This window comes from Rattus rattus, chromosome 7, assembly GCF_011064425.1.
Source record: "Rattus rattus isolate New Zealand chromosome 7, Rrattus_CSIRO_v1, whole genome shotgun sequence".
NCBI lineage: Eukaryota > Metazoa > Chordata > Mammalia > Rodentia > Muridae > Rattus > Rattus rattus.
The window spans coordinates 113,899,877-113,924,813 of NC_046160.1; the positions used below are offsets into that span (position 1 = coordinate 113,899,877).

The window sequence follows — 24,937 nt, forward strand, 5'->3', positions numbered from 1 at the left end:
CCCTGGTTGTCACAATCCAAAGTCACAACCATATGGCTGCTGTCCTCTGGCAGAATCGAAGGAGGGTGACAACAAAGGCAGGTCATGACGCTGATCCCTGCCCCTGGTCCTCACGCAACCTTCCATCTCCCAAGATGGCCAGCTACCTCTGTGGCTCCGGTGACAATTTTGGTTCCCCTGTCCTATGGGCCTATGGGCAGTGACAATTTCCCACACTTGTACATATTACATATTCTGTCTTGGCAGCCCCTCGGGCCCTGCTCACTCCACCTATGGCGTACTCGCACTTACTTTAACTCTTATCTGATAAGCTTTTGGAATGTGTCCGCTCTCTCCTGCTGTCCTTAACCCCACTTTGTAAGCGTCTGCCAGGAGAGATGTTAAAGGTCACCCCTATTTAAACGGGGAACAAAAGGTACTGGAGACCTCCCAATGAGAAATCATGGAGGAATATGCTTCCTTCCCATGGTGACGAGCTTGTGTATCAAACAAACGAAACACAGACAAGACACCAGACCGAGGAGGGGAAGGGATGCAGCCCAAGTATCTTTTGTTGTTGTTTAAAATTGTGTCTGGCTGGTCTCGATGTTAAGGTTCTCCCCATGACTCTTCTTCCTGAGCGTCTTCCGAGACCTCACAGCAAGGCTAGGAGACGGGGATGGTCCTCCTGCCTTCTACAGCCAGAACACCGAGAACGGAGGAAGAAAAACGGGCCAGCCACGCTACGCAGCCGGATCCAGGCTGAGGCCCAGCAGAAATGCCAGTGTCCGCCCTGCCAAGCCACCAGCCAATCTGTGCTTGTCGTGATCCTGGCTTCTGTTTTCCCTGAGGAGACTGGAAGGGCCTCGCTGGCTCTGTGTGGTGACTCCACGCTAGATTTTCTTCCAACCCCAACAGGATGCGGAGGCAAATGAAGAATCCTAGAGTGAGAGGATGAACCCAGGGGACTCCAGCTGTGCCTGCTGGGTTCCACTGTGGCGGACACCACAGACAGAAGGACAGTGTTTGCAGACCACGGCAGCTATGAAAAGATAACTGGGTCCCCAGAGTGATGGTGGACACATTCCCCACGTCCAGACAGAACTATGATGCTGGTCTCCATTTCCAGCCCTCCCTGGACCAGGATCTGGGGAGGGGGACAGTGTCAGGGCCTAGCTTGGGTACCAGGTAGAGCATGACTATGTTCGTTATTGTCTTAGAAGTCACAGGTGCATCTTGGGACTGCATCTTGCTACTGGAGTTTGCAAGGACAAAAACCAGCTAGAGACAGACCAGGGGTCCCCTGAGGATTGGGGAAGGAGGTGGATATCAGCCTGAGGCCTGTAGACCTGACAACCAGGGGCTGTTTGGAAAATAAGCTCCCGGTGTTCCTGGCTGCTCTACAAAAGGTAAACAGTTGAGTCTGGAAGCCAGCCACCTTCCTTTGTGTACTTTCCAGGCATTTTTATGCCAATAAAGCCCTTTCACAAGAAAAGTAACTTGGGATACACATCAGGCCTGGTGTGGTTCTGTTCCACAGCATGGCCGCCTCTTGCCATCGCATTGTGTCTTCATCCCCCTCCCGCACCCCCCTTTTGAGACAGGGTTTTTCCTACATAGCCCTGGCTGCCTTGGACCACTCTGTGTAGACCAGGATGGCCTTGAACGCACAAAAGATCTGCCTGTCTTAGTCTGTAGACTCACCACACCTGGCTATCTTTCCTTTCTAAAGCTCAGAGAAGCCCCAATCTCTCCCCACTGCCTTGGGCTTCATCTGAGGCCTCAATAGTGCACGATGGGCGTGAAGGGCTCCTGACACCAGAGCACCACAGAGGGAACACTGCAAAGGTGGGGGCCCTTAGGAGAGAGCACGTCACAGGCAAGGGGATTGTACGGAAGGGATGTTTCAAAAGATGGCCCAGTCAAAGCCCTGTCTCCTCGACAGGGTGAGGACAGGGCTCAGGGTAAAGATTCGTGTGTGCTCGCCACTCCATTTCTCTGACCACTCAGCACCCAGAACATCCCCAGAGACTTCTTGCTCTCCACCTTGGGAGAAGTATGGTCTGTCCCTCTCAGGGAGGGTTAAGGGCCCATGAAAGGCCTGACCACCGAGACCAGGAATCCACGGTTGCTCCACTTCCAGGTCTGGCTGCCCGGCGAGGCCAGCACTGGACATGGTGGCAGGCAGCACACAGAGGTCTGAATTCAGAGAGAACAAAGGGCCACTGTTTCCCTCACTGACAAAGGCAAGTGAGGCTGCCTAGGGGGGCAGGCAGGGCTGGTAGGATATGGGTCAAAGTTGGCAAATCCCAGTGGCCCATGAGTCACCTCTGATTTCCAGAACAGTAATTAGCATATTCATGCCCTACCTGGTAACCAAGCTAGGCCCCTGACACTGTCTCTATCCCAAAACCAGCACCTGGAACCAGGCAGAAATGTGAGCATGGCTGGGAAACCCATCTAACTCCATTATTTCTGGGTAGCCAAGGTCACCTAACTATACTGTGTCTGTTTCCCCATTCATAAAATGAGTTTGCTGCTAACTCTTCCACCTACTGCCCAGGGCCCGTGGACCGCGCCCCCACTCCCCACCCCTCACCCCCACACACCTTGCTTCCTTGGGGCAGCTCTCCTCTATCACCACTCTGTGGCTTGCTGTCATTTGGGCCCTCAGGGTTCTTTACTGTTCCACAGGATCATGGAGACACAAGGCTGCTAAGCTAAACCCATGCCTTCCTAGATAGCAGGGTGTACCTGACTTCAGAGTTCAAAAGCTACGACTGAGGTTACAGTGGAAATCAACCAGGTGCAAGGGCCGGCTTTCGTGGCCAGCGCCTTTCCAGACCTTCACCTGCCTACAGAGACCTCACTGTTCTACAGCACACGCACCGCCACTGCACACCTGATCCGACCCTGATCATTATACGCAAGGATTCAAGTCCCCTGTTAATGGTACTTTGCCAAGGAGTATGGTACGCCCAATAAATGTCAGCCGTTAGACCTCCTCCTCCTTGCTGTTCATATTGTGACCAACGCGAAAGCCCTACCCCCTCTGGTAGTATCATGCACGGGTCAGACGAGCACTGGCTCACACTGACATCCTCAGAGAGTGTGCTGCTATACCTCAGCTCTCTGTGGTTGGTAATGACAACTGCCACCCACACAATGCTTACCGGAAGCTACACTCTGTATTCCTAATGAGCACTGACAACTCGGGGTGCAGAAGAAGACGAGTCACATGGCGGGGGGGCCTGTTCAGTGACAGGCCCAGGAGCACGGAGTCTCACAGTGTGGGAACCCAGGTTTCTCTCCCGCTGACATTACACTTCTGTTCACACCAAAGGGTGTTCAGGGTTTCTTCCCCGTTCCTCTCCGAGTGTGGCCTGGGAATGGTGTTTTCAGCTGTGACTTCAAATGGGACCCACTACATCAAAAGTTTTGCCTTAGCAAAACCAAGGCTGAGTAGGACAAATGTCCCAGATCAAAGGCCTGATGTATATCTCTAGGCTCCATTAGAGTCCTGGGATCTGGCTAAAGACCCAGTCTACTGCACAGAAGTAGGTCTCTCAGTCTGGGCCTCTCAAGGATAGACCCCAAAAGGCAGTAGGGTCTCTGTGTGGGTTTGATTCCAAATGCAGGATGATGGAGGACACGGGAGCTTCCTGAATAAAGCAAACCCCCCCCCAAAGGAATGTCACATGTCCCACAGTCAGGAGTTTGAGTCTGGCCACCCAAACCTGTAAACTAAACCAAGGGAGATACCTGTCATCCTGATGGCCTCTGCCCCAGATCAAAGAGGGAGGCTGGTGCCTTTTTTCCCTGACCCAGTTCCCCAGTTCCCCAGGGACCAGGGCAATTGTAAGCAGCAGCAATTCAATTAAGGCAGAAAAGTAGACAACATTTTATTCCACAGACGGAGGCTGACAATGCCTCATGGCACCAACATTTGGGGAACTTCAAGCATTCTGCAGGTGAGAGTCCAAGCCGAGCTTGTTGGGTCTGATGAATTCATGCTGACCCTAATGTCTCCAGTAACATTCCGAGAGCTACAGAGCCATCCAGAAGCACCACTCCATATGAACTGTACTGAACATCTTCATTCCTTCCAGGGTAGTTACACTATCATGAAATCTCTCTCTCTCTCTCTCTCTCTCTCTCTCTCTCTCTCTCTCTCTCTCTCTCTCTCTCTCTCTCTCTCACGCATGCACACTCCTCCCAGAATCCACCCCTGATTTCCCTACCACCCAACTTGACTTGTTTTGAAGCCATCAAGTACAGTCGGTGCCCTCCATATGCTCTCGGGTGTGTGACCCTCTACTGAGCATGGCCAACCTACCACTTGGAGAAAGATGACACTCCCACTGTGACAGCTACTGACTATTGGTAGCTATGGACAGTTTTTGAGCGTGATGGCACCTGGAGCCAGTCAGAGGAAGAACTTGTCCTTTGTGAAGAGAGTCCACACAGTTCTAACTAACTTGTCAGGCCACCTTGCAGGAGCAACTCTGGCCCAGACAGTAATGGGCGGATCCATACCTTGGCCATGAATGCTCAGTTATGCAAACGTCTTAACCACTATTTAAACCTGACCCTCAGGTCAGGAACCTGGGGATGGACTTTGGCTAGGGGCAGGTGCCATCACTGGGCCTCTTTCTTTTTCTTCTCCATATGGCCATAAAGAATAAATCTTCTTCTACTTTTTACTATAACTTGTCTATCTAATGGGTAGGTGGGTGGTCAAAGACAGCTTGCTAGGGAAGCTAGAGTCCAGACCACATCCTGATACCTTCAGTAACATTCCAGTCATTAATACTTACATTTAAGTCAGAAAAAGAGACAAAAATATCATTGAGCAGCAGGGGAAGGTGGCCTGGTCTAAAAAGTGTCTGCTATTTAAGTGTGAGAACTCAAGTTCCCTTCTCCAGTCACAGTCACTATGTCAGAGGCAGGTACAAGAGCATGCATGTGTAACCCTAGGACTAAGGGGCAAGTTAGAGAGACAAGATCCCAGCAGCTCGCTGGCCAGTGGGCTTAGCTGAATCGACAAACTTCAGGTTCCAGGAGATCCTACCTCAAAAAATACAGCAGAGAGTGGTCAAGGAAGAAAGCTGACTGGCATCTATCTCTGGCCTCCACATGCACAAGGATCTGCATGCACACACAAACAGAGCATGTACACACAAACAGAGTCACACACCTACACAGGTATACACACAGAGAAAGAGAGAGGGGAGAGACAACAAAGTCATCTTAAGGGTTGTAAAAAACACAGCCAGACACAGTGCCACACACCTTTTAATCCCGAACTCGAGAGGCAGAAGCTGGCAGACAAATATTCTACTGGATAAAATAAATCTAACAGAAGTGAGTTCAGGGCTGGAGGGATGGCTCAGTGGTTAAGAGCACTAACTGCTCTTCCAGAGGTCCTGAGTTCAATTCTCAGCAACCACATGGGGGCTCACAACCATCAGTAATGGGATCTGATGCCCTCTTCTGGTGTGTCTGAAGATAGCTACAGTGTACTTACATTAAATAAATAAACAAACAAACAAACAAACAAAACAGAAGTATGTTCAAGGCCAGCCTGGTCTACATAGTTAGTTCCAGGACAGTCATGTCTACTATGTAGAAACCTTGCTTTAAAAAAATAAATAAATAAAACTGAAAAGGAGCGAAAGCCCAGTACCTAAGGGCCAAGTTAACGAACAGTCAGAATGCCCACACACCATGCTTCTGTCTCAGAATGTCCACATGCCATGCTTTTAACTCAGAATGCCCACTCCCAGATGGCTACAAAAAAATCCACATGGACAAGTGTGAAGACCTGGAACTCCTGTGGAAAGATGGGGATTGGCTGTACAGTGGTGGGCATGCCCACCTACCTCAGAGAGATATTGGGAAGCCGCCAAGATGGCAGCAAAGAGGTGTGGTGGAGACACCTGCTGTGGGAAACTGGAATAGGAAGGAGGAGCAAGTCCCACCTCCAGGATACAAAACAGCATAGCCCCTGGCTCACCACAACCAGGAGCAATGAGCTCCGGCTACTGCCCTGTGGAGTAAGTGCTTCATGTCGGCCACTTGGGAGGAGGTTTAATGAGTCTCCCGCCTTCCCTGATGGCCCTGTCACAGGCGGAAGGAGCTGGGGGGAAAGGAGGGGGTGTCACTGTTTCAGTCTCCAGGACCTCAGGTCACCTGATAACCCAGAACTACATATCCACCTGACTGATAGGCAGGAAGTTCCCCCACTCCATCTCTTCCTTCATTTAGTGAAAAGAAAGACACGATCGATGCTAGCAAGTGGGGCCCTGTGGGGTTTGGAGGCGCTTTTAAAGCTATGGTTTGGAATCTGGATAGAATAAGGCCACAGAGATTTATCCTGTAAGAAAAGAATACTTCCTGACGCGTAAGGATCATTAGGCTGAAAACCTGAACAAGCCACACATGAACCTGGCTGTTCTACAGCACGCAGGAAAGCCCCCTCAGTCCCCTCCACCTGCCTGCAAGACCCTGATGGCAGCCATTTTGGCCTAGAGGACAGTTCATCTTGTTGCTGTTCATGGGACTCAAGACAGCATGATGGGAAATAACACACACGCGCACACACACACACACGCACACACACCCCAGGCAATCTCTTCCTGTCCTGAGGAAAGGCACACATCACAAGCTGGCAAATAAAGACAGACAAGACCTGGCAGCTCTATCCAGCATGCAGGGAAGTCACAGGCCACATCCAGGTCTGGCTGTCCTCCGAGTGTGCACTGGGAGACTGGGACTGGAGAAAGGCTTCTGGGGTCCTCTTACCTCAGCTCCCTGACAATTATCTTCCTTCCGAGCCACCCCAGGCACAAGGCGGCCCCTCCCAAGCAGGAGGACACTAAAGGATCAGAGAGTGGGGCTGAGTGTCTGGACGCACACAGGCCCAGGCCTAGGGAGAGCGTATCCTTCACCCTCAGACTGGTTTCCTCACCTGCAAAGGGAAGATAAGGAAGCATCCTCCCACAGCACATCCCAGACATCAGGCAGTCACTCTGGGCAGAGCCAGCCCACCACGCACAAGTCAGCGGCAGGGATCTCAGCTGAGATCACGTGAGGATAGATTTTTTTCTCCAGCTTCAATGTAATCCTTGTTGGCTGTCTGCCAGGACGATCCACGTAATCCCTTCCCCAGAACTACAGGAGCCTGGCCCCATACCAGGTGCTGAACCGAGCAAATCATACATATTATTTCCCCTAATCTCCCCATCTGAAGCAGCTGAGGCCCAGTGACCATTTTTATGTGAGGTCACTCACATATAAAGAAGATTCCAGAAGCTAAACAGTAAGCTGAGATTGGATAACCAGTCAGCAAGAGGAACGGCCAGCCTCGGGCTCTGTCCTGTGCTCCAAAGAGCAGTCAGACACCTTCTGCTCTCCTCAGGTGGTGGTGGCTAGACACTTTTTCTGGAAGTGTCAGGCGGTAACAACACAGCCCGAAAATTATGTCTGAGGCAAGTTCTTGCCTCCTGGCGGTAAGTCTGATGGGAATCTCAGCCAAGGGGTCTCAGCTAGTCTTAAGACTGGAAACTCCGGTAGGAGGGAGTGACATCTCCAGCAAAACGCTACTTCCCGATCTCTCATCCCCAGCCCTCCATCCCATGGCAGTATCCTGTAGCAAGCACAGCACTGGGACTCTGAGTTTCTCAATCTTGCTGGCAAGCCAACACACGGGGCATTAGTTATAACCACCCAAAATTAATAAATCAAATCCACCAAGAGGGGGGTGGTTATATATCAAGCTGCCATAGAAAAGCTAGGAGGCGATCCAATGCAGTATGCTGTGGAGTGTGTGGGCAGAGGGGGGCTCCAGACATCCACCTCCCTATGCCCATAGCATCTCAGTGTACCCCAAGGGACCGATGTAAGTGATAATCTCCGCTGAGGAGAGCAGAGGGGGTTCCTATGGGACTAGGTAAGATGAGTCTTCTCATGCTGTGCTACTAGAGGGTTTCGAACCAGGGTAGTATCTTGTTTTTCTGACTTTATGTTATCAGGTTAGCATTATGTAGAATGGGTGTAGAAGAAAAGGGTCTGGGTTCAAATCCAGCCAGTATCTAACATCTATTGGCATCTGGTCTGGGTTCAAATCCAGCCAGTATCTAACATCTATTGGCATCTGCTCTATGCCAGGCACACCTACAAGCACTGTACCTAAATCATTGCATTGATGAGTCAGAGGGTCTCTCACTGGGACCCCCATGACGGTAGTGGCCTTTGTATCTTGGTGACTCGGACTACAATTGATGAAGGAGGGCAGACAGCTGTAGGCAGTGACCTTCAGCCCATCTAAGCCTGTTTCCTCATCTGTCTGATGGAGCCCTGGCATCCGCTCCTACATTCCTCATTGGACAAGGCGACGTTGGCAAAGCTTCAGCAATGAGCCAGCCCAGAACAGGCTCTCAGGAGGCCCCACCCGTGGAAGATGCCAGCTCGTGTCCTGGGGCCTCTCTGCTCCAGTCCCTCTAACACTTCATTAGTCTCAGTTCTTGGGGGCGCCTCCACTTCCAATGACAAACAGGAAGTGGCTTTTTGGTTCAGGGGCCTGGGCATGATGCCAGCTCTCCAAGGCACCCTCAGCCTCCTCTTTCAGAGAGGCTGACACAGTCTGGCTTGGCCAATCATGCCCACTGTGAGCTGTAAAAGGAGTCCTTGGCCTGCCTCTGTGACCTCTCTAAGGTCACGTCTGTGACTGGTTGCTCCCTTTGGCCTTGCATGGCCTAGGAGTGCCTGCTTGCCCCCAGGGCATCAGACATGCACTAAATGAGTAACTGGGGACAGGAGAGACTTGCAACATGGGCCCACCCGATCCACCATTCCACCCATCCCTCCACATAACCGGTACCAGACATGGCACGTACACGACCATAACTCCAAACAAGTGTTACCCTATCGTTCTCAGGGGGAAAAAAAATGAAGCTAGAGCAAGATTAGGTCAGTCCTAAAATGTCACCGCCAGAAAGGGGCAGACCCAAATGCTTTCTGATCACAAATCCTTACCCACTACCTTCTGATCTGCCTATATTCTCTCCATAACACTTGCAGATCTGGACCGCTGCACTGGGCTTGGGTGTACGGGTGGGGCTGAGGTGCTTCTTGGTCGGTCCTACCAGAGAAGTTAACAAACTTGAGTCCAAGGTGGCTCCAGAGTGAGTTGCAGACTCCGGCCTAACGAGGGCAGAAGATCCCAGGATTTTCTGGGCTATGGAGCAAACAAGGACTCGGGAATCACCTTGTTCCAGTCCTGTGGCCATCCTTAGGAAGGAGACACGGCCACCGGTGTTCAAGAGGCCCAGAGATTTTCTACGGCAATGCTCGGTGCCCACTAGCAGCTATGATCCTGGCTCCCACAGACATAACAGAAGAGCATACACAGCAGCCTGGCCTAAGTCTTGTCGCTCCGGGCCAGCCATGGATATCTGGGGAACACTCCCTCTCAGCATCTGTCTGGAAGACTGGACTGTGTCACACACATACAAGACAGGGTAACAGAGCAAGCAATCAGCAGTCCTCGGGGTCGCAGCCTCCTCGACATAACCAACTGTCAGAGTGAACACTCGGGTCATGATAAGCTGTGTACTTCAGTCCCTGGCCAGATAAACTCAGAATGGGTCACATAGACTCCGCTCTATACAAGACTGCCTACCTTCCCTACGGTTTCCACTGTGGGATGAAGACGGACTGCAACAGCCATTCAACTACCTGTCCTCTGCAGCCTCACACAAACCACACAAACTCTAGCTCCGGTTCACCAGGAGGTGCAGAGACTGAGGTCAAGGGACACCATGTGAAAGGACGCCATGTTTGTACTGAGCATGCTCCCGGAAGGCGTGCACAATACTAATCTGGAAGGGGGTCTGTGCCCACCGGATGAGCACTGGGAATATCGAGTGTTCACCGCAGCAGCCCTTTCGCTCCCGACCTCTGTCTAAAAGGCACAAAGAAGAAACACTCACGAGTCGCACAAAAGACGATGCTGTGTGTTCTGTTCTGCTTTTCCTGAATCCCAGTACCACCCCTGGGTGGCTGCTTTGTGCTGGCACTGCCCCAGTGCCGCAACTCAAGAGGGAGGGTGTCAGCAAACAAGGAAATATGGTAAAGTTAGAGAGCTGGGGTGCTTGGTAAGGAGAGTAGACACACTCATCACGGAAGGCCTAGTCCAAGTGGAACTGGCTCCACGAAGACAGCTCGTCCAAGGCCTCACCTCCATTATCCCAGAACGTGGCCTTGTCTGAAAGAGCACTTGCATATTTGACTATGGTGACATCATGCTGGAGTGGCGTGGACCCTCAATCCAAAAAAAAACTACTATCCTTGTCAGAAGGTGACACGCTGGGAGAGCACACTGGGAACATCCTGGAGAACACACTGGGGACATTACACTGGGGGGGGGCACACTGGAGACATTTGGGAGAACACGAGTTGACAGTGAAGGCAAAGATGGGGTGTCACATCTGCAATCGAGGAAGGCCAACGATCCATCAGAGCTGAGGAGGCTTCAGAAAGGGCCTGCTGCAGGCTCCCCTCACAGTTCAGGAAAAAGCCTGTGCCTTGACCTGTACTATGGCCTCCTAAGCGTCGGGACATCCTTATTTCAGACTGTGGCCCTTTGTCAGAGCAGCCCCAACAAGCAAATGCAGGCCCTCTATGGAAGCAGCACTTGACAGAGACCCAAAGAGAGGGATCCAGATGAGACGGGCACATCTGGGCGTCTTTGGAATGACAGGGTGAATGGTGTGGGTGTGAGGACAGGGACATGAAGGGGTAAAAAGGGTAGGAAGCTCAGAGCTGAGGACATGATTAGAAGTTGGCTAGACAAACGTGGTGGCACCTATTAGCCCAACATTTGAGAGGTCAGTACGATACAGTGAGACACTCTCGAAAAATAAAACAGCAGGCCAGCGAGATGACTCGGCCTGATGGCTTGAGTTTGACCTTCGCGAGAGAACCAACTCCTGAAAGCTGTTTCTTTTGAGTGCTGTGTGTACATACATGCACACAAACGTGTACCCACACTAATAAAACGTTTTTATAAATTTTTTTAGATTTATTTTGACTTTCTGTGTATGCATGTTTTGCCTTCATGTATGTCTGCATACCATGTGTGTGCTTCATTCAGGAAGAGGTACTAGACCTTCATGCGGGTGCTGGGAACTGAACTCAGGTCCTTTGCAAGAACAAGTGACTCTTAACCACTAAGCCAACTCTCCAGCCCTAATAAGATATTTTAAATTAGAAAGTATTAACAGCTGGGCGGTGGTGGCATAAGCCTTTAATCCCAGCCCTTGGGAGACAGAGGCAGCCAGATCTCTGCATCTGAGGCCACCCCGGTCTACAGAGAAAATTCTAGGATAGTCAGGGCTACACAGAGAAACCCTGTCTCAAAACAAAACAGGAAAGTATTTACAAGCTGGCATTCCAAGGATGGTGGGAAGGTGCCGATGGCTCAGAGAGGTATTTGACAGTCCTGTTTCCAGAAAGTACTCTGGAAGCTGTATGAAGCAACTCGTGAGCTGTGTGGTTGCTATGCCTCACGTAAACACATACGAGCACGGTGCTCAGAGCTGAAACTTCATGGCTCCATAGAACAGAGGGCCCAGATAAGAACCCCCAAACCGCAATGCTGTGAAGGTGGCAGCGGGCAGGGGATCCCTGTGTGAACCTGAACCACCATTGTCCCTGTTTATAGCCTGAGGTCTAAGCTTGAAGAGGTGGGTCCCCAGAGCGTGTTCTGGGTCTGGCTCCAAGTATATCTGGTGGTATGAGAACAGCTAGCTGCCCGTCCCCATCTAGATCCTGCTTCATGCTCCAAGCTTTCTCCCCTCTCCTCCGCCCTGGCTTCAGGCCCAGGATGCTTTTCTGTGCTGACGAGGGAAAGCATCTCAGTGTCTCAATGCTTCATTTATCTTTCCATGTTCCTCCCAGAGAGCAACTGGCAGCCCCCACCAAAGTGCCTAAGAACTCTCCAAGCCCCAGACAGTCTCCTTTTACCCTTGTTAACAATAAGGAGTGAAAGCTTGGAGTCTAAGTTCTACAAAGTCTCCACAGATTCCTTCCAAAGCTTCAGGGTAATGCTCTTTCTATATTCATTTCTCACCGGTCCAAAGACAGCATCCCTTGAGGCAGTGCCAACCTGGTATTTGACATAATATCAAGGAGTATTAACGGTCTTCTTTAACAGGCTGCTGAACTAGAGACAAGCATTGCTGAAAACTGCCTCATCCATCTGGGAGAATTCCAGAGAATGAAGTAGAATTCAAAGAAATGTTGAGATCCAACTAAACCTTCTGCCACTTTGCCTCTCTAGGCAGGGAGGACCCCTGTGGAATAGACATAGACATAGACACACACACACACACACACACACACACACACACACACACACACACTCAGTGCTGTGAGAGCAACTTCCAATTAGCCTCATCCTAGATGACTCGTGTCAGCCTGGCTCTAGCTGTGACCTTGACAAATCACTAAGATTCATGGGGAGGAGGGTGACTGCTGACTCTACAGCCATGAGACACAGTGTGGGAGCTCAGGGCAGCAGGTAACCAGCAACAATTGCGTGTTCTGGGAAGCTAGTCCCTTTGCCTAGGAGTGGTCCCGGGGCCTTTGGTGAAGGCCCTGAAGGGTTCTGTCTCACTGGTCACCAGTGTGGTTCTCCGGGTCCACAAATGACATCCACATACTCAGCAGGAAGGGCCCCAGTTGACTCTGAGAGGCCTGTGACTACGTGTCATTTGTTGTCATGGCAATCAGAGTGTAGGACCTTGCTTGATCTCACTAAGCTGAGGGCAAGCAGGGACAAGGTAGATGGGTTCTCATGAATGGAAGCTGAGTTAAACTAACTGAACCAGCAAAACTATGCTGGGGGAGCCATGGGCCTCACCAAGAACTGGGGAGCATGCCACAGAAGCCATAGGCCTCACAAGGACTGGGGGAGCATGCCACAGAAGCCATGGGCCTCACAAGGACTGGGGGAGCATGTCACAGAAGCCATGGGCCTCACTTCAGTACAAGGAGATGGGGTGGCTTCCCATCCAAACAGTAGCTAGAGAAAACTGGAGCTGGGAGCACACTGGGAGGGTACAGCATCGTAACCACACTGACGACCAGATGAGATACCCTGAGGAAGGGGGTCAGCCTGCAGGACAGGACAGGGGGCAGGAGGGCCCTCACGCAGCCCGGATAGATCTGGAACAAGAACACAAACAAGGGGAAGGAACAGAAAGGGACAGCAGAAACAAGGACACACAGTGCCCGCACGGCTAGAACTATGGGGTGGGGTCAGTGTGAAGGAGCTCAGGGCTTGCTCCAGTCATAGGCTGGGGATACAGTCTGGCTCCTGGTCTTTCTCCACTGTGGTAAACTTGAAGAGGAGTGGTCTCTGATGCTGGGGTCCCAGGTCCCCGTCCAAATGTGAAGGCCAAAAGTAGGCCAGTGCTTTGCAGTTTCCTAATCCATAGCTTCATGCCTTTCTCCCACGGCCCCTCTCAGAATCCTTCACCAAGCACGCTGGAATGAACTGGGAGGTGGCTTCAGCCACACACCACCCGCAGAGACCAAGAGTTTCTATGGCAACTACCTTCCAGGGCCCTGGAGAAGCAGGCCGACTAGGGGAAGTCGGCTCCATGAAGGGCAAAGCCATCATATTCACTGGGATGCAGATGGGCTCCCAAGTTTCTCAATTCAGACTCAGAACCTCTCTTTCTCAAAAGTGTTCCTGCCCTCTGGAGATTCTTCCGTTGCCTCAAGAAGGGGGCATCAGTCCCTCCACCTTCTTGTTCACTTGTATGCTTGAGGGGAGTTTTCCCCTAGGGTGGAAGATGAGGCAGGCTCCTCCATGCTGGACATCTGGGGTACTGCGCTTTCTTTCCCCTGGAGGGCAGGGCCTGTTGCGGGGATGCCTTGGGAACCTTTGTGTCATGTAAGAGGTGGGGGCTCAAGGAATGTCTGTGCTGGCTGTGTAGACTTGTAGTGGCCCACCCACCAAGAAGGGCCAAAAAGTGAAACTGCTCCCTCCTTACACCAGGAGGATGAATGGTGGGGGAGAGGGCTTCAGAGAAGACACAGCGTGCCATTGAAACAAACACTGAATGGCCCAAGGATATGGTAGGAATAAGACAGCAATTCAAGCTGGGCTCAAGTCCACTCAGGAGGTGGATGCTATTGACCACATTCACCATAAGTCCCAAGTAAACATGGAAATGTTGCCTATCAGCCAGGAGGTTGGGGAGGTCAGCAGACAACTTAAAAAAAAAAATCAGTGTTGCCTGGGAAACAGGAAGAAGGACAATCCCACAAGGCCACGCCAGACCCTAGTGAGTAGGAAATCGTGGTCTATCAGGCACATCCAGTGCTGCTGTGGGTGGGAGCAGGCCTAGCTGATGGGAGCCTGGGAGCCTGCAACACCACATACTGGTCCTGCTTGGCACCAAGAGACGGCAAAGGCAGGGCTCTGCTAACTTGGGAGTAGTCTTCTGCCAGAGCCTTCTCTTTGGTTACTAGCTCCATTGTTCTCTATAAGAAACCAGAATGTGAAATAAAGGAAGGAAGGAAGGAAGGAAGAAGGAAGGAAGGAAGGAAGGAAGGAAGGAAGGAAGGAAGGAAGGAAGGAAGGAAGGCAGGCAGGCAGGCAGGCAGGCAGGCAGGCAGGCAGGCAGGCAGGCAGGCAGGCAGGCAGGCAGGCAGGCAGGCAGACCCGAACCAGCATGTGGGAGGGCCAGCATCTTGGGTCATGTGGGTAGTGGGCCTAGACATTTCAAGTGACCACGTGGTTCTAAGCGGCCTCTTTGTCCCAGCTTACCTTGAACACTGGTGAGCCTAACTCAAAAATTTCTCCTTCCTAAGTAACATCCTTAGAGTCTAGAAATAGACAGCTGCCCTGGAAGGTGTCCACCAAGCCCAAATCCACCGCTTCCTAAGTGAACCTACCCTTCCCAGAGGAACCCATGTCCAGAGGGCTGTGAGAACAAATAAGAGAGTCATGGAGTCACTGCTGGGAGCAGCCATTCCTAGCCTGGGTCACCTGCCCCCATCTGAAATGGTCAGGACTCCGGGATAGCTTCTCTAAGTCACTATGAGAAGAATTTCAGGCACCTCTTGAAACTCAAGATAAAACCAAAGATATCAAAAAAACAAAGGGTGACTAATGTGGGCTTGGGCTCCCAATATCAGCGCCTTTCAAACTAACATAGCCAAAACAAAATGTGACAACCACGATGCTGGCAGGGATGCGGGCCCCATCTGGCCCTAGAAACCTGTCATGGCTGGTGACAGTCTCCCCATGCACCCCACCCCCAACCTACCCTCAGCTTTCTGAGACCCATGTGGCTCATGACTCATCAGACTCAGTCCCGGACCAGCTGAGGGCTCTCTCGGAGGAGCACTAAGCTGCTGCCCAGGGATCATCACAACAAACTGCCTTCTCTCCCACTCAGTGCCTCAGTACTGAGGCAGGTGGGGGAGGGGAGGAGCTAAGGAAAACCTCTCCAGGCAGAGAGGGATTAGGGATGAAAGACGCTAGCTGGCACAAGGGACCAGAAGAGACCTTGCCACAGGGTGTAAGTTCCAGTGTCTCAACAACAGTCGGGAAAGCCTCCGGGCACACAATGCTTCCCCCTGACAATGCCCCTGTAAGTTAACAATGCTCCTTTTCTGCTAAACCAATGACCCCTGCTTATCAGAGGAGTCTGCAGGGCTAGGCTACCAGACAAGAGGACCCCAGAGGCTGCTGCCCTGTTCCCCTACCCTCTGGGTGGTTACTATACTGGATCCAGCCAGTCCCAGATACTGGGAACTGCAGAAGAAGCTCCTATCCAGAGTAAATCTCCTAGCCACCTGCTTTACACTGTAAGAAGCTGACAGGAGAGGGGAAAGCCACCACTGCTAGCTGAGTGGTAGTGGCACAGGCCTTTCATCCATGCAGGTGGATCTCTGTGAGCTCGAGGCCAGCCTCAAACACAGGTCTACACATCAAATTCCAGGACGGCCTGAGCTACGTAAGGGAGACCCTCATGTCTTTAAAAAAAAAAAAAAAAAAAGACATCAGCTCCCACCTGCATGAAAGGGAGGGGACGGGGACCAAAATAATGACACTGATGAACAGGAGAAAATATGCCTCTTTTCAGAGATGGCTATGGACCAAACCCATACTGACTTCCAATTAAAATTCAGTGTCTACTAAAAATCATTAAAAGTATTTCAAGACCCACAGAGGCTGGGCCTCACAGTAGAAATGGCAGTCAGAAAATAAAAGCCAACAAGGCTCTGGGGCCTGGCTCTAGGCCCAAGGAACCGGGACTGGTAATACCCTCTGTGCCCACTTGGACAGTCATCTGTGAGTCAGCCAGCCCCTTGTGCCCCCAAGGAACTGAAGGCCAAGCTGGAACTCAATGCACAGGGCTGGGCTGAGATTCAAACCCAGCTTCCAGTTAAGGGCAGATCTGGGGGCAGAAGCCAGAAAGGACTCAGGTGCCACTTCCTCTGCAGGCCTAGGGCTCAGACCTGAGGTTTCTCCTGGGTTGCTTGGCAGAGTCCCATGCCACTGTAAGGAAATGCATGTTACAAAATGCTTTTCCTCCTCCTCAATCCAACTTACAGCTGCTGTAAGGGGTCTAAAACCCCCACTTACCCATGCCAAAAGATCGATTTCTGAGACCTTTGGTAACATTTTGTTATACATCCTTCCAACTCCTTTAACCCCCCCCCTCCCAAGGGGAAACAGGTTTGGATGCCACTTCTAGATAACAGGCTGTGAGGAACATGTTCCTAAGATACTTTGTATCTTCTAAAGCGCTACCAGCAAAAGGTCAATACAATGTCATTTATTGAACCAATTCCCACCATTTAACATTTGGCTGCTTCCAACTGTACAATTATAATAACACAGGAAAAGGAAATTACACCCATATGCCCTTGTTAGAGGGGAAAAGAGAGTGGAGTGAGTTTAAGACTGAAAAAGCACTTTCCACAAAGGATCAGGCTCAGGGGGAAGGGACGTCTCCCTCCAGAGCACAGCAGAAAATAAGGCCCCCTGAGAATTCTTCCTAAAAGTTATGGGCTATTTCCTGCCTTTTATTCTCACCTGAACTGAGGTGGCATCCTAAGGAAGATGTCCCCTGAGTTTTAGAGAATTCTCTGACACCCTCACCTCACCCCAGTGTCACAGTATGCCACCATGGTTAACACCACAGACTTTCCCTCTCTTACCCAACGAAGCCAAGGTTCTGGGTGCCAGAGTCTAGTGCCCCCCCTCAAGCTCTGCCTTCACGCCTTGCTCTTTGCTGATGGTTGTGTCCAGGAGAGTCGTCCCCCAACCTTACCCTCCCACGTTGTCCCCTTTTGTCACCAGAGGAAGAAGGGCTAGAAGTGGTTAGGCTGTTCCTCCCACTCAGACCATAGGTGTATTTATGAATCCCAGCTGATTTCCTTCAGGGCTGAACTGCCTTGGTTTTTAAAATTGCAATCTTCATTACCCAGAGAAAAATACAACACAGAATTCGTACCCATTTCACAGATTAGAAGACTGGGGACTTAGAGGATACATGTTGGGAGACACGGGGCTCAGACTTGTTTCATGAAGCAAAGTTGCTTTTCCCTGTCAAAGTAGAGTCTGGGGGCCCACGGCTCTCTGGAGGTACAAAGGCAACACAGGACGCGACAGGAAAGACAAACAGCTATTTGCCCACCAGGTCTACGGAGCGAGTTCAAGGTTAGCCTGAGTACACAGCTTCTCCACCATTCCTGCCCAGCCGTCTCACAAAGACACCAAGTTCCCCCGAATGCCAGCATCTACACCACCCACACACCTGCCTCTCCGGCTCCAGCATGAGGTTCCTCTAGTTCTCGCCTGCTTGCTGCCTTCTGCCTCTCTGAGGACCATTTCAATGCCCCCAGCACTCTGGGAAGCCGGAAGCTGCTTGGCACTCCCTGAGCAGGAAGTGGCTCTGTGCCTACCCTGGATCACTGCCATGCTCACTCTCTGTGACCGTCACCCTCTGGTCAGGCCTATGAAGTGGTGGGAACCAGCCAGGCTTGGGAGGCAGGAAAACTAAAAACAGCCCTGGAGGTGGCTGCTGGCTGGCTGGCCTGGGAAGAAATTTACTAACTTCCCAAAACCACACATCCTCAAATATGAGAGGCAACTGAGGCCCACTACACAGACCACGCTGTAGGTGAGATGAGACAGGCACCCCACCTCATGCTGCCTGTCCCAGGCTACGTAGGCACACAGGGCCTGCAGGCCCAGAGTGTGGCCTGACCCAGGGCTTAGGGGAGCCCAGGCTTGTCACTACAGTGTCATTTGCATTCACTGTGAGGAATGAGATTCAAAGAAGCTACTGAGCCAGGGCCAGGCTGGAGCTAGCAAGCTCGGATGTGAGAGGGTCTGACCCTGCTCCATAACTTCTGTGAATAAATGAAGACCATGAAAGGAGCAGTCCTCTATATGCACAAAGGCCGTGTTCTCTCACTACAATAAACAGGGTCCAGCCTCTTCCATGGGGCTCTGAGTCCTTGTGCTACGAAATCCCCCTTCTCTCCTTCCCAAACCCTTCCATGATCTTCCCTGCTGGTTTGAAGGCATCCCTTTTCTCTGGACCGGGTTCCCCGTGCACAGCAAGTGTTATTCTAAATCCTAGGGGGTCAGCATCTAGGGTGTAAGCAGCAGAGCTCACCAGGCTGGCCTGAGTAACAAGGGGCCTCACTTGAACGCTACTGTGCAGCTCAGGAAAAGCAGGGAGCCAGAAGAGGCCTGCTCAGAAACCAGGCACTTCAACAGAAGCCAGCGGGGCCCAAGGGTACGTAAAATTATTCCCAGCAGCAGCCAGTGAGGCCCAACGCCCTGCCCAAATCCAACCACAGTGTCCACCATTCTTCACCTACAAGTTTCCCGTGCTGTAGAGATACCATGACAAGTGTCCCGAAGAACCCACTGAAAACAAGGTCCTTTGGGTCTGGCCTCTAAGGCTGGGGGTGGGGGGGAGATCTAGAATACAGAAGAGAATCCTTGCGTGTAAACTGGGAGGAGTCAGATGCTAGGAACCCCCAAAATACAGTGCACATCTACTATAGTCCTTGACAATGTCCTCTAACCTTAATCTCCAGGAAGCAAGACTCTCATCTCTCTGTGTCTGTGTCCCCCATTGCACTGAATGCTACAGTGCCTACAAATGAGATGTGATGTCACCCACCCCACGCAGTGTTGAAGGTTATGACGCTGAACCTCCACGGATTTAATCTGTTCCTCTCATGCTCTGGGCATGGTAGCACACACACCTTTAATCCCAGCACTTGGGAGGCAGAGGCAGGCAAATCTATGAGTTCGAGGCCAGCCTGATCTACAGAGTGAGTTTTAGGACAGCCAGGGTCTCACAAAAAACAAAAACAAAAACCCTGTCTCAAATGAATGAATGAATGAATGAATGAATGAATGAATGAATGAATGAATAACAAAACAAAAAATGTCTCTCTCTTTATAACACCCAATGCAACAGGGCTAGTTAGTCATTTCCCCAGCTAAGGATTTAACCTTCTAAGAATGCAAATACCATGTCCTGGATCTCACAGTAACAACCCAAGCTTCAAACACAGGTAACAACAACAACAACAAAAAAAGACACCTTTCTACTCTGCTACTCCCAGTGATCAGCCAGTCACTGTTCATCTGTGGCTAGTACCAAGCATAGGTCCTCTTGCCTGGGTGACCTGATACCACAGGGACACTCATTTTCAGGTCCCCTGAGGTGCCCTTGCCACACAGTCATTTGCCAAAAAGATAAGTGCAGTCCCAGCATCTACTCAAACACACACACCCTGGATGGGACAAGAGACAAGGCTGGGAACAGAAACAAGATGAGCTGGGTCCTGACAGCACAGAGGCAAAGATCCACACTCAGGCCTGTGCCGGCCGTCTCCATCTCCCACTGGGGCTGCTGAGCCTGCAGTTTGTGGGAGATCCGGGTTGGACAGGGAACTCGGGAACAGAGGGAGCTGGTGGGGCAGAGCAGGGTTCCCCCCCATTTCCCTCTCCCCCACCCCGAGGAACAGAACTTAAGTCCTCTCTCAGATTTCATGTCAAAGGCAAACTCTCAGGCAGCCATGGCTAGCTTCCCACCAATGCCTACACTTTGAGAACCTTTGACACACCTTGGCATCAGCTTAAACATTGACCTAGGATGGCCAAGTGGGCCACAGGTGAGTTTGTTGCAGTAATTATTAAAAAATGGTTCCCTTTTGACCTGCTCTGGTGCCGGCACTCGTAGGGCCACATGGTACTGCAAGGTACTTTTATCTCAGCAACTCCATGCTGCCCCCAAGAACTCTCTGACCCAGGTGGTCCAGGGCCCATACCAGCATGGCCAGGTACCACACCGGTCCCTAGAGTTAGATCCGGCACTCATGGGGCCATATGGAACTATCCATGATTTATCTCTGGTTAGTATCTCTCCTTGTGGCTCTCTACTAGCCTCGAACTCTCTGGTTCCAGCTACCTGGCAAAATCAAGACTCAACAAACAATCAGATTTAGATGTTAAATTCTCAACCCACACAATAAACTCACAACCAAGTGATAAAAATATAAACCACCCACCTAAATAAGATAAGTTTGCCTACAGAAACCCATCCCAACTACCTTGGCAATTCAAGACCACCCAGATCCGGGTCATCCTTCCCCATCTCCATCTTGATTCTCCTTCCCCTTCTCTCCCGCCTTATAAAAGCTTTGTCCCCATTTTATTTTTTTACTGTCCAATCATGGCCTTGACCTAACTTGTGCCAGCCCTCACCTGCATATAGAAATCAACCTACATGAGTTAAGACACAAAGGCGAGAAACAGGAGCTCAGTGGATCACATGATCGGGGTGCCAGTCTGCAAATCTACCCTGGTATGCACAGAAAGGGTTCATGCTTACTCTTCTGACCACTCTAAAACTCCCAACACCCACAGTCGCCCCACTGACCACTTTTTCATTTAGGGGCGACTTCCAATAGGAAATCCACACACACCTGGCACACGGGCAATGATATCCGGGTGCAAAATGCCCTCTCTCAGATGAACAGAGGGCACCAGAAGGACTATGTGCCCACAACTGGGCAGCCTCAACTAAGGGGTAGGTGGTAAGTCCCATCTAGGGCTCAGTGGAAATCTGCCATCTGTGACCAATGAACCACAGGGCTGCAGGGCTGCTGAAGTGAGGCCCAAGTCACAGAAGAGTGCAAAATTCCAGGGGGCACCCTAAGCCACAGCCTCTCTTGACCCCCACAACAGAGGGTGGTATCATGACTGAGCTCTGCAGGGAACACTCTCCAAGTCAGACTGCTTGTTAGTTCTTCTTTCTCTCTCTGACCCCTGCATGCACCTTGTTACCATCCTGGTTGAAGCTTTGTTCCTTAGATATCTCTAGCCACCAAGTCTGCTAACCCATACTCCTTCCCACACCCGAGGTTGGGACAAATAAAAAGCCTCCTCTGTCAAACCCAGGTCCTCAGCTCCGGGGAGCAATCAGCTCTCACTTCTCCCTTCTGCTGCCTCGACACTCTGGACGTCAGAGCCAGAGGCTGCAGGGGAGCCTCAGAAGACCCGGAGAGCATCAACCTGAAATGGTCACAGCAGACATGGCCATGAGGCTGGCCAGCACAAGAACAGAACAATTGGTGTACATGTTGACAGTGAATTTAAAGAAAAATGTAAAACATTTGGTAGGGCAAAGGCCTGGCTCCGTCTGAGTCACCGGTCTGTGTTAGAGTCCAACCCCTTGTGCACAGAAAGGGAAGCTCAGGCCTAGCCAAAGGGAAGAGGACAGTGACTAAGTAAGGCTGGTAATTACCGAGAAAGCCAGCGTGAAAACTTAACTCACAACCCTGGCCAACGAAGTGACTGCAGAAGGACTGACAGCTGCCGGACAGATTCTGGAGCTGGAGTCACAGGGCCCTGCAAACACAGGACTCAGAGCCACCTGGGTCATTCACAGTATTAAGTGACTAAGCACTACCATGTGGGGGCCACAGATCCTGGAGGAAAAAGGAGGAAGAGGAGGGGAGGAGCTGCCCAAGGAACGAGTATGAAGAGGGGTGTGGCCTCTGGCCTCAGTCCAACCAGAAGAGAGTCTTGCTGAGCATGAAGCCAGCCCCAGATCCAGCCCCAGATCCAGCCCCAGATCCATGGTTTTTGGTTGTTTCAGAACTAACTTCAGAATCTAGTCTCCACTTTGGGCAAAAAAGCCAGCCCACCTTGGGTAAGCACCAACAGATTACCTTTCCTCTTGAAAATGTTCTAAAACAGCTCACTCCCCTGGGCGACCAGGACACAGCACACAGCACACAGCACACAGCGGGATACCCGGCCCCAGGCTCTCCACAGTGCATACAAAGAGCTCTCGGCCACCAGCCCTTCCACTGGAGGGGGTCCACCCCCTCGGAGCAATCATTAGCTCAGGCCTGAACAGTCTTGTGGTCTGTGCTCAGGCTCTGAGGTACTCATAAAGCAGCCTGCAGGACATCAGCCCAGGGACATCCCAACCCCTGCACAGGCTGAGGGCTGTCCCATTTCCTATTTGTAGGGAAGGAACAGGCATGGAAAATAATACTAACTCCGGGGCCCAATAGTAGCACCAGGCTCTGCGTGGGGCAGGCCTGACTGCAGCTTCTTCTCCCACATGTCACCCCATGAGTTCTAAATAAAAGGAAATTGTGAGCCATGTCCTTGTAGCAAAGGTGATAAGGCCAGCATACAGGAAGTGGTAAGGGTGCAGAGCCCAGGTCATTTCTCATGCTTGAACAAGAGCTCTGGTGCCCCACCCGAGACCTTCCACAGTGGGTTAGGTAGGAAGAAATAAAACCCAACAGCCAAATGTATCACCAAAAGAGTGCCCAACTGGAAAGGGAGAACCTGGGAACCGGGATTTTTTTTCCACCAGCTCCGTCACCTGTACACCTGCCTCGTGGCATCGTCACTGCCTTCCGAGGTAGATGGAGACCACGTCAATAAATAAGACTGTCAATGGAGGGCCCGTCATCTACCTGGCATCACCTACCCGGGCTCTACTGCAACAGCGCTCTTCAAGAGAGCACTCATAAGGTGCAAGGTGTACACGGACGCACACAGCACCAAGGCTGGCCTCGGTCCAGGCCTCAGCCAGTGAGGACAGGGCAGGGTTGGGGGTGGCATGAGAGGCTTCTACTGCGTTGGGCTGGCTTTCTTCTTCTGTCTCCTACCTAAGTGCCCTTTTCCAAGTCAAAGGATGGAATTGGGGGAGGGGACTATACCAGGGCAGAAGAATGGGAACATGGGCTGATCACAAGAAAGAAAGATCACTCAAGCCCTCTCCCCCCGACACCCCGCCCCCGCCGTGCTGGTGACCCCTCCCTACTGCTTCTAATAGCCTTGAAGCTGAGGCCTGTGGCCATGAAGTTCCCTCAGAGGGTCTTCCTCCCCAATTTAAAGGTCTAGATACGAGATACAGGCTTGACCAATGAGAATATCACATTGCATGGACTAGTAACTGACACATGGGTTGAATAGTGTCCCCCAGCAAGACAAGCTAAAGTCCTCACCTCCGGCAGCCAAATATGTGACTGTATTTGGAAACAGGAACTTGCAAATATCAAGTTGAGGTAAGTCAGGTCATAGAAGTCATGCTAATCTAGGTCTCCTCAGAAAAGGAAAAATCAGGGCTGGAGAGACAGCTCGGTGGGAAAACATTTGCTTTGGGGGCCCAGGACCTGAGTTGGATCCCCAGAATGCAAAAATTAAAAGAGGGATGGAGGGAGGGAGGGGGAGAGGGGGGCATGTGTTTATAATCCCAGCTCTGGGGAGGCTCCTTGCCAGCTACTTTTAACTAACTAACCAGCTATACAGGCCACCCCTCAAAAGGAGGTAGCCAGCATTCCTAAGGGCCTCTTCTCTTCTCTTCACTTCTCTCTCTCCCTCTCTCAAAAAGCCATGACTATACAGGCCTACACACAAAAGATGGCTATGCGAAGACAGAGAGGCAGAGACTAGGCCAGGAAACCATGGGACCCCTCCCTTTGCAGTTGGAGGAGGAGAAGGAACTACTCTAGGAGGTTCTGGGGGCAGTCTCGTCCTGTCAACACACTGACTTCAAACTCCTGGCCTCAGGAGCTGAGAATAAGCTTCAGTTCTTTTCAGCCTCAGCTGAAAGTTAGAGGACCTGTCAGACCAATCAGGGCCAACCACCCCAGCCAGCCTCGAGCCTCGAGTCCTGGCTCAGGGAAGCTGATAAGCCAAGGGGATACAGTGCTGGCAGCCACCTTCTCCTGAGTTGGCAAGGGCTAACCCAAAATAATTTTCTCAGAGAGCCTGAAGAAATATTCCCAATGTGTCTTTAATGACCTGAAACCCCTCCGCCCTGTCTCTAGACCTTCAGCTGTTGACTGAAGCTCCCTTTCCCTTTCTACCTATGCTCAAGATAGGAGTGTCCGATGGCCTCTCCAAGGCCTTTACACTTCTCATGCACCGGCATAATTTGCCTCTAAAGCATGTCTAAAAGAGACTGACACCCATCCCCCAAAGGACCTGAACTTTCCACACTATCACTGAGATCCTAAGTGCCAGGTTCTCTATGACCAGCAACTTCGCCCTTCAAAGTTCTGCTTCAGTGATCGATAGCTAGTCCTCATCCTAATGACGCTTTCTCTGCATAGCTGTGGCTGTCCTTGAACTCAGAGATCCGCCAGCCCCTGCCTCCTGAGGGCTGGGATTAAAGGTGTGCATCATCACCATGGCCAGATGGAATTTTCTTATAGCAAAAAAAAAAAAAAGAAGGTTCCTCCAAGCTCAGAATGGTTAAGTAAAGAGGTGCTTGGGTTTAAATGAAGACCCAAACCAGCTCCCGTCATAAAGCAAAGTCCTGGAGGTATGGATCTCAGGTGCTTCAACAGCTTGATATCAGTGAAAACT

At 51.3% G+C, this 24,937-nt stretch overlaps 1 protein-coding gene across 4 annotated transcripts in view; it reads right to left on the reverse strand.

Moving 5' to 3' along the window:
* Positions 1-24,937, reverse strand: part of Itpk1 (inositol-tetrakisphosphate 1-kinase) — a 132,362-nt gene that overhangs the window by 55,944 nt on the left and 51,481 nt on the right. The window contains exon 1 of one of the 4 annotated variants that reach the window (XM_032908279.1): positions 17,826-17,940. The exons of the other annotated variants lie outside the window; for them this stretch is intronic. Within the exon in view, the coding sequence (XP_032764170.1) occupies positions 17,826-17,846 (21 nt within the window). The 5' untranslated portion in view covers positions 17,847-17,940. Of the gene's footprint in view, positions 1-17,825; positions 17,941-24,937 lie in introns of those variants that run through there. 4 annotated transcript variants of the gene reach the window in all.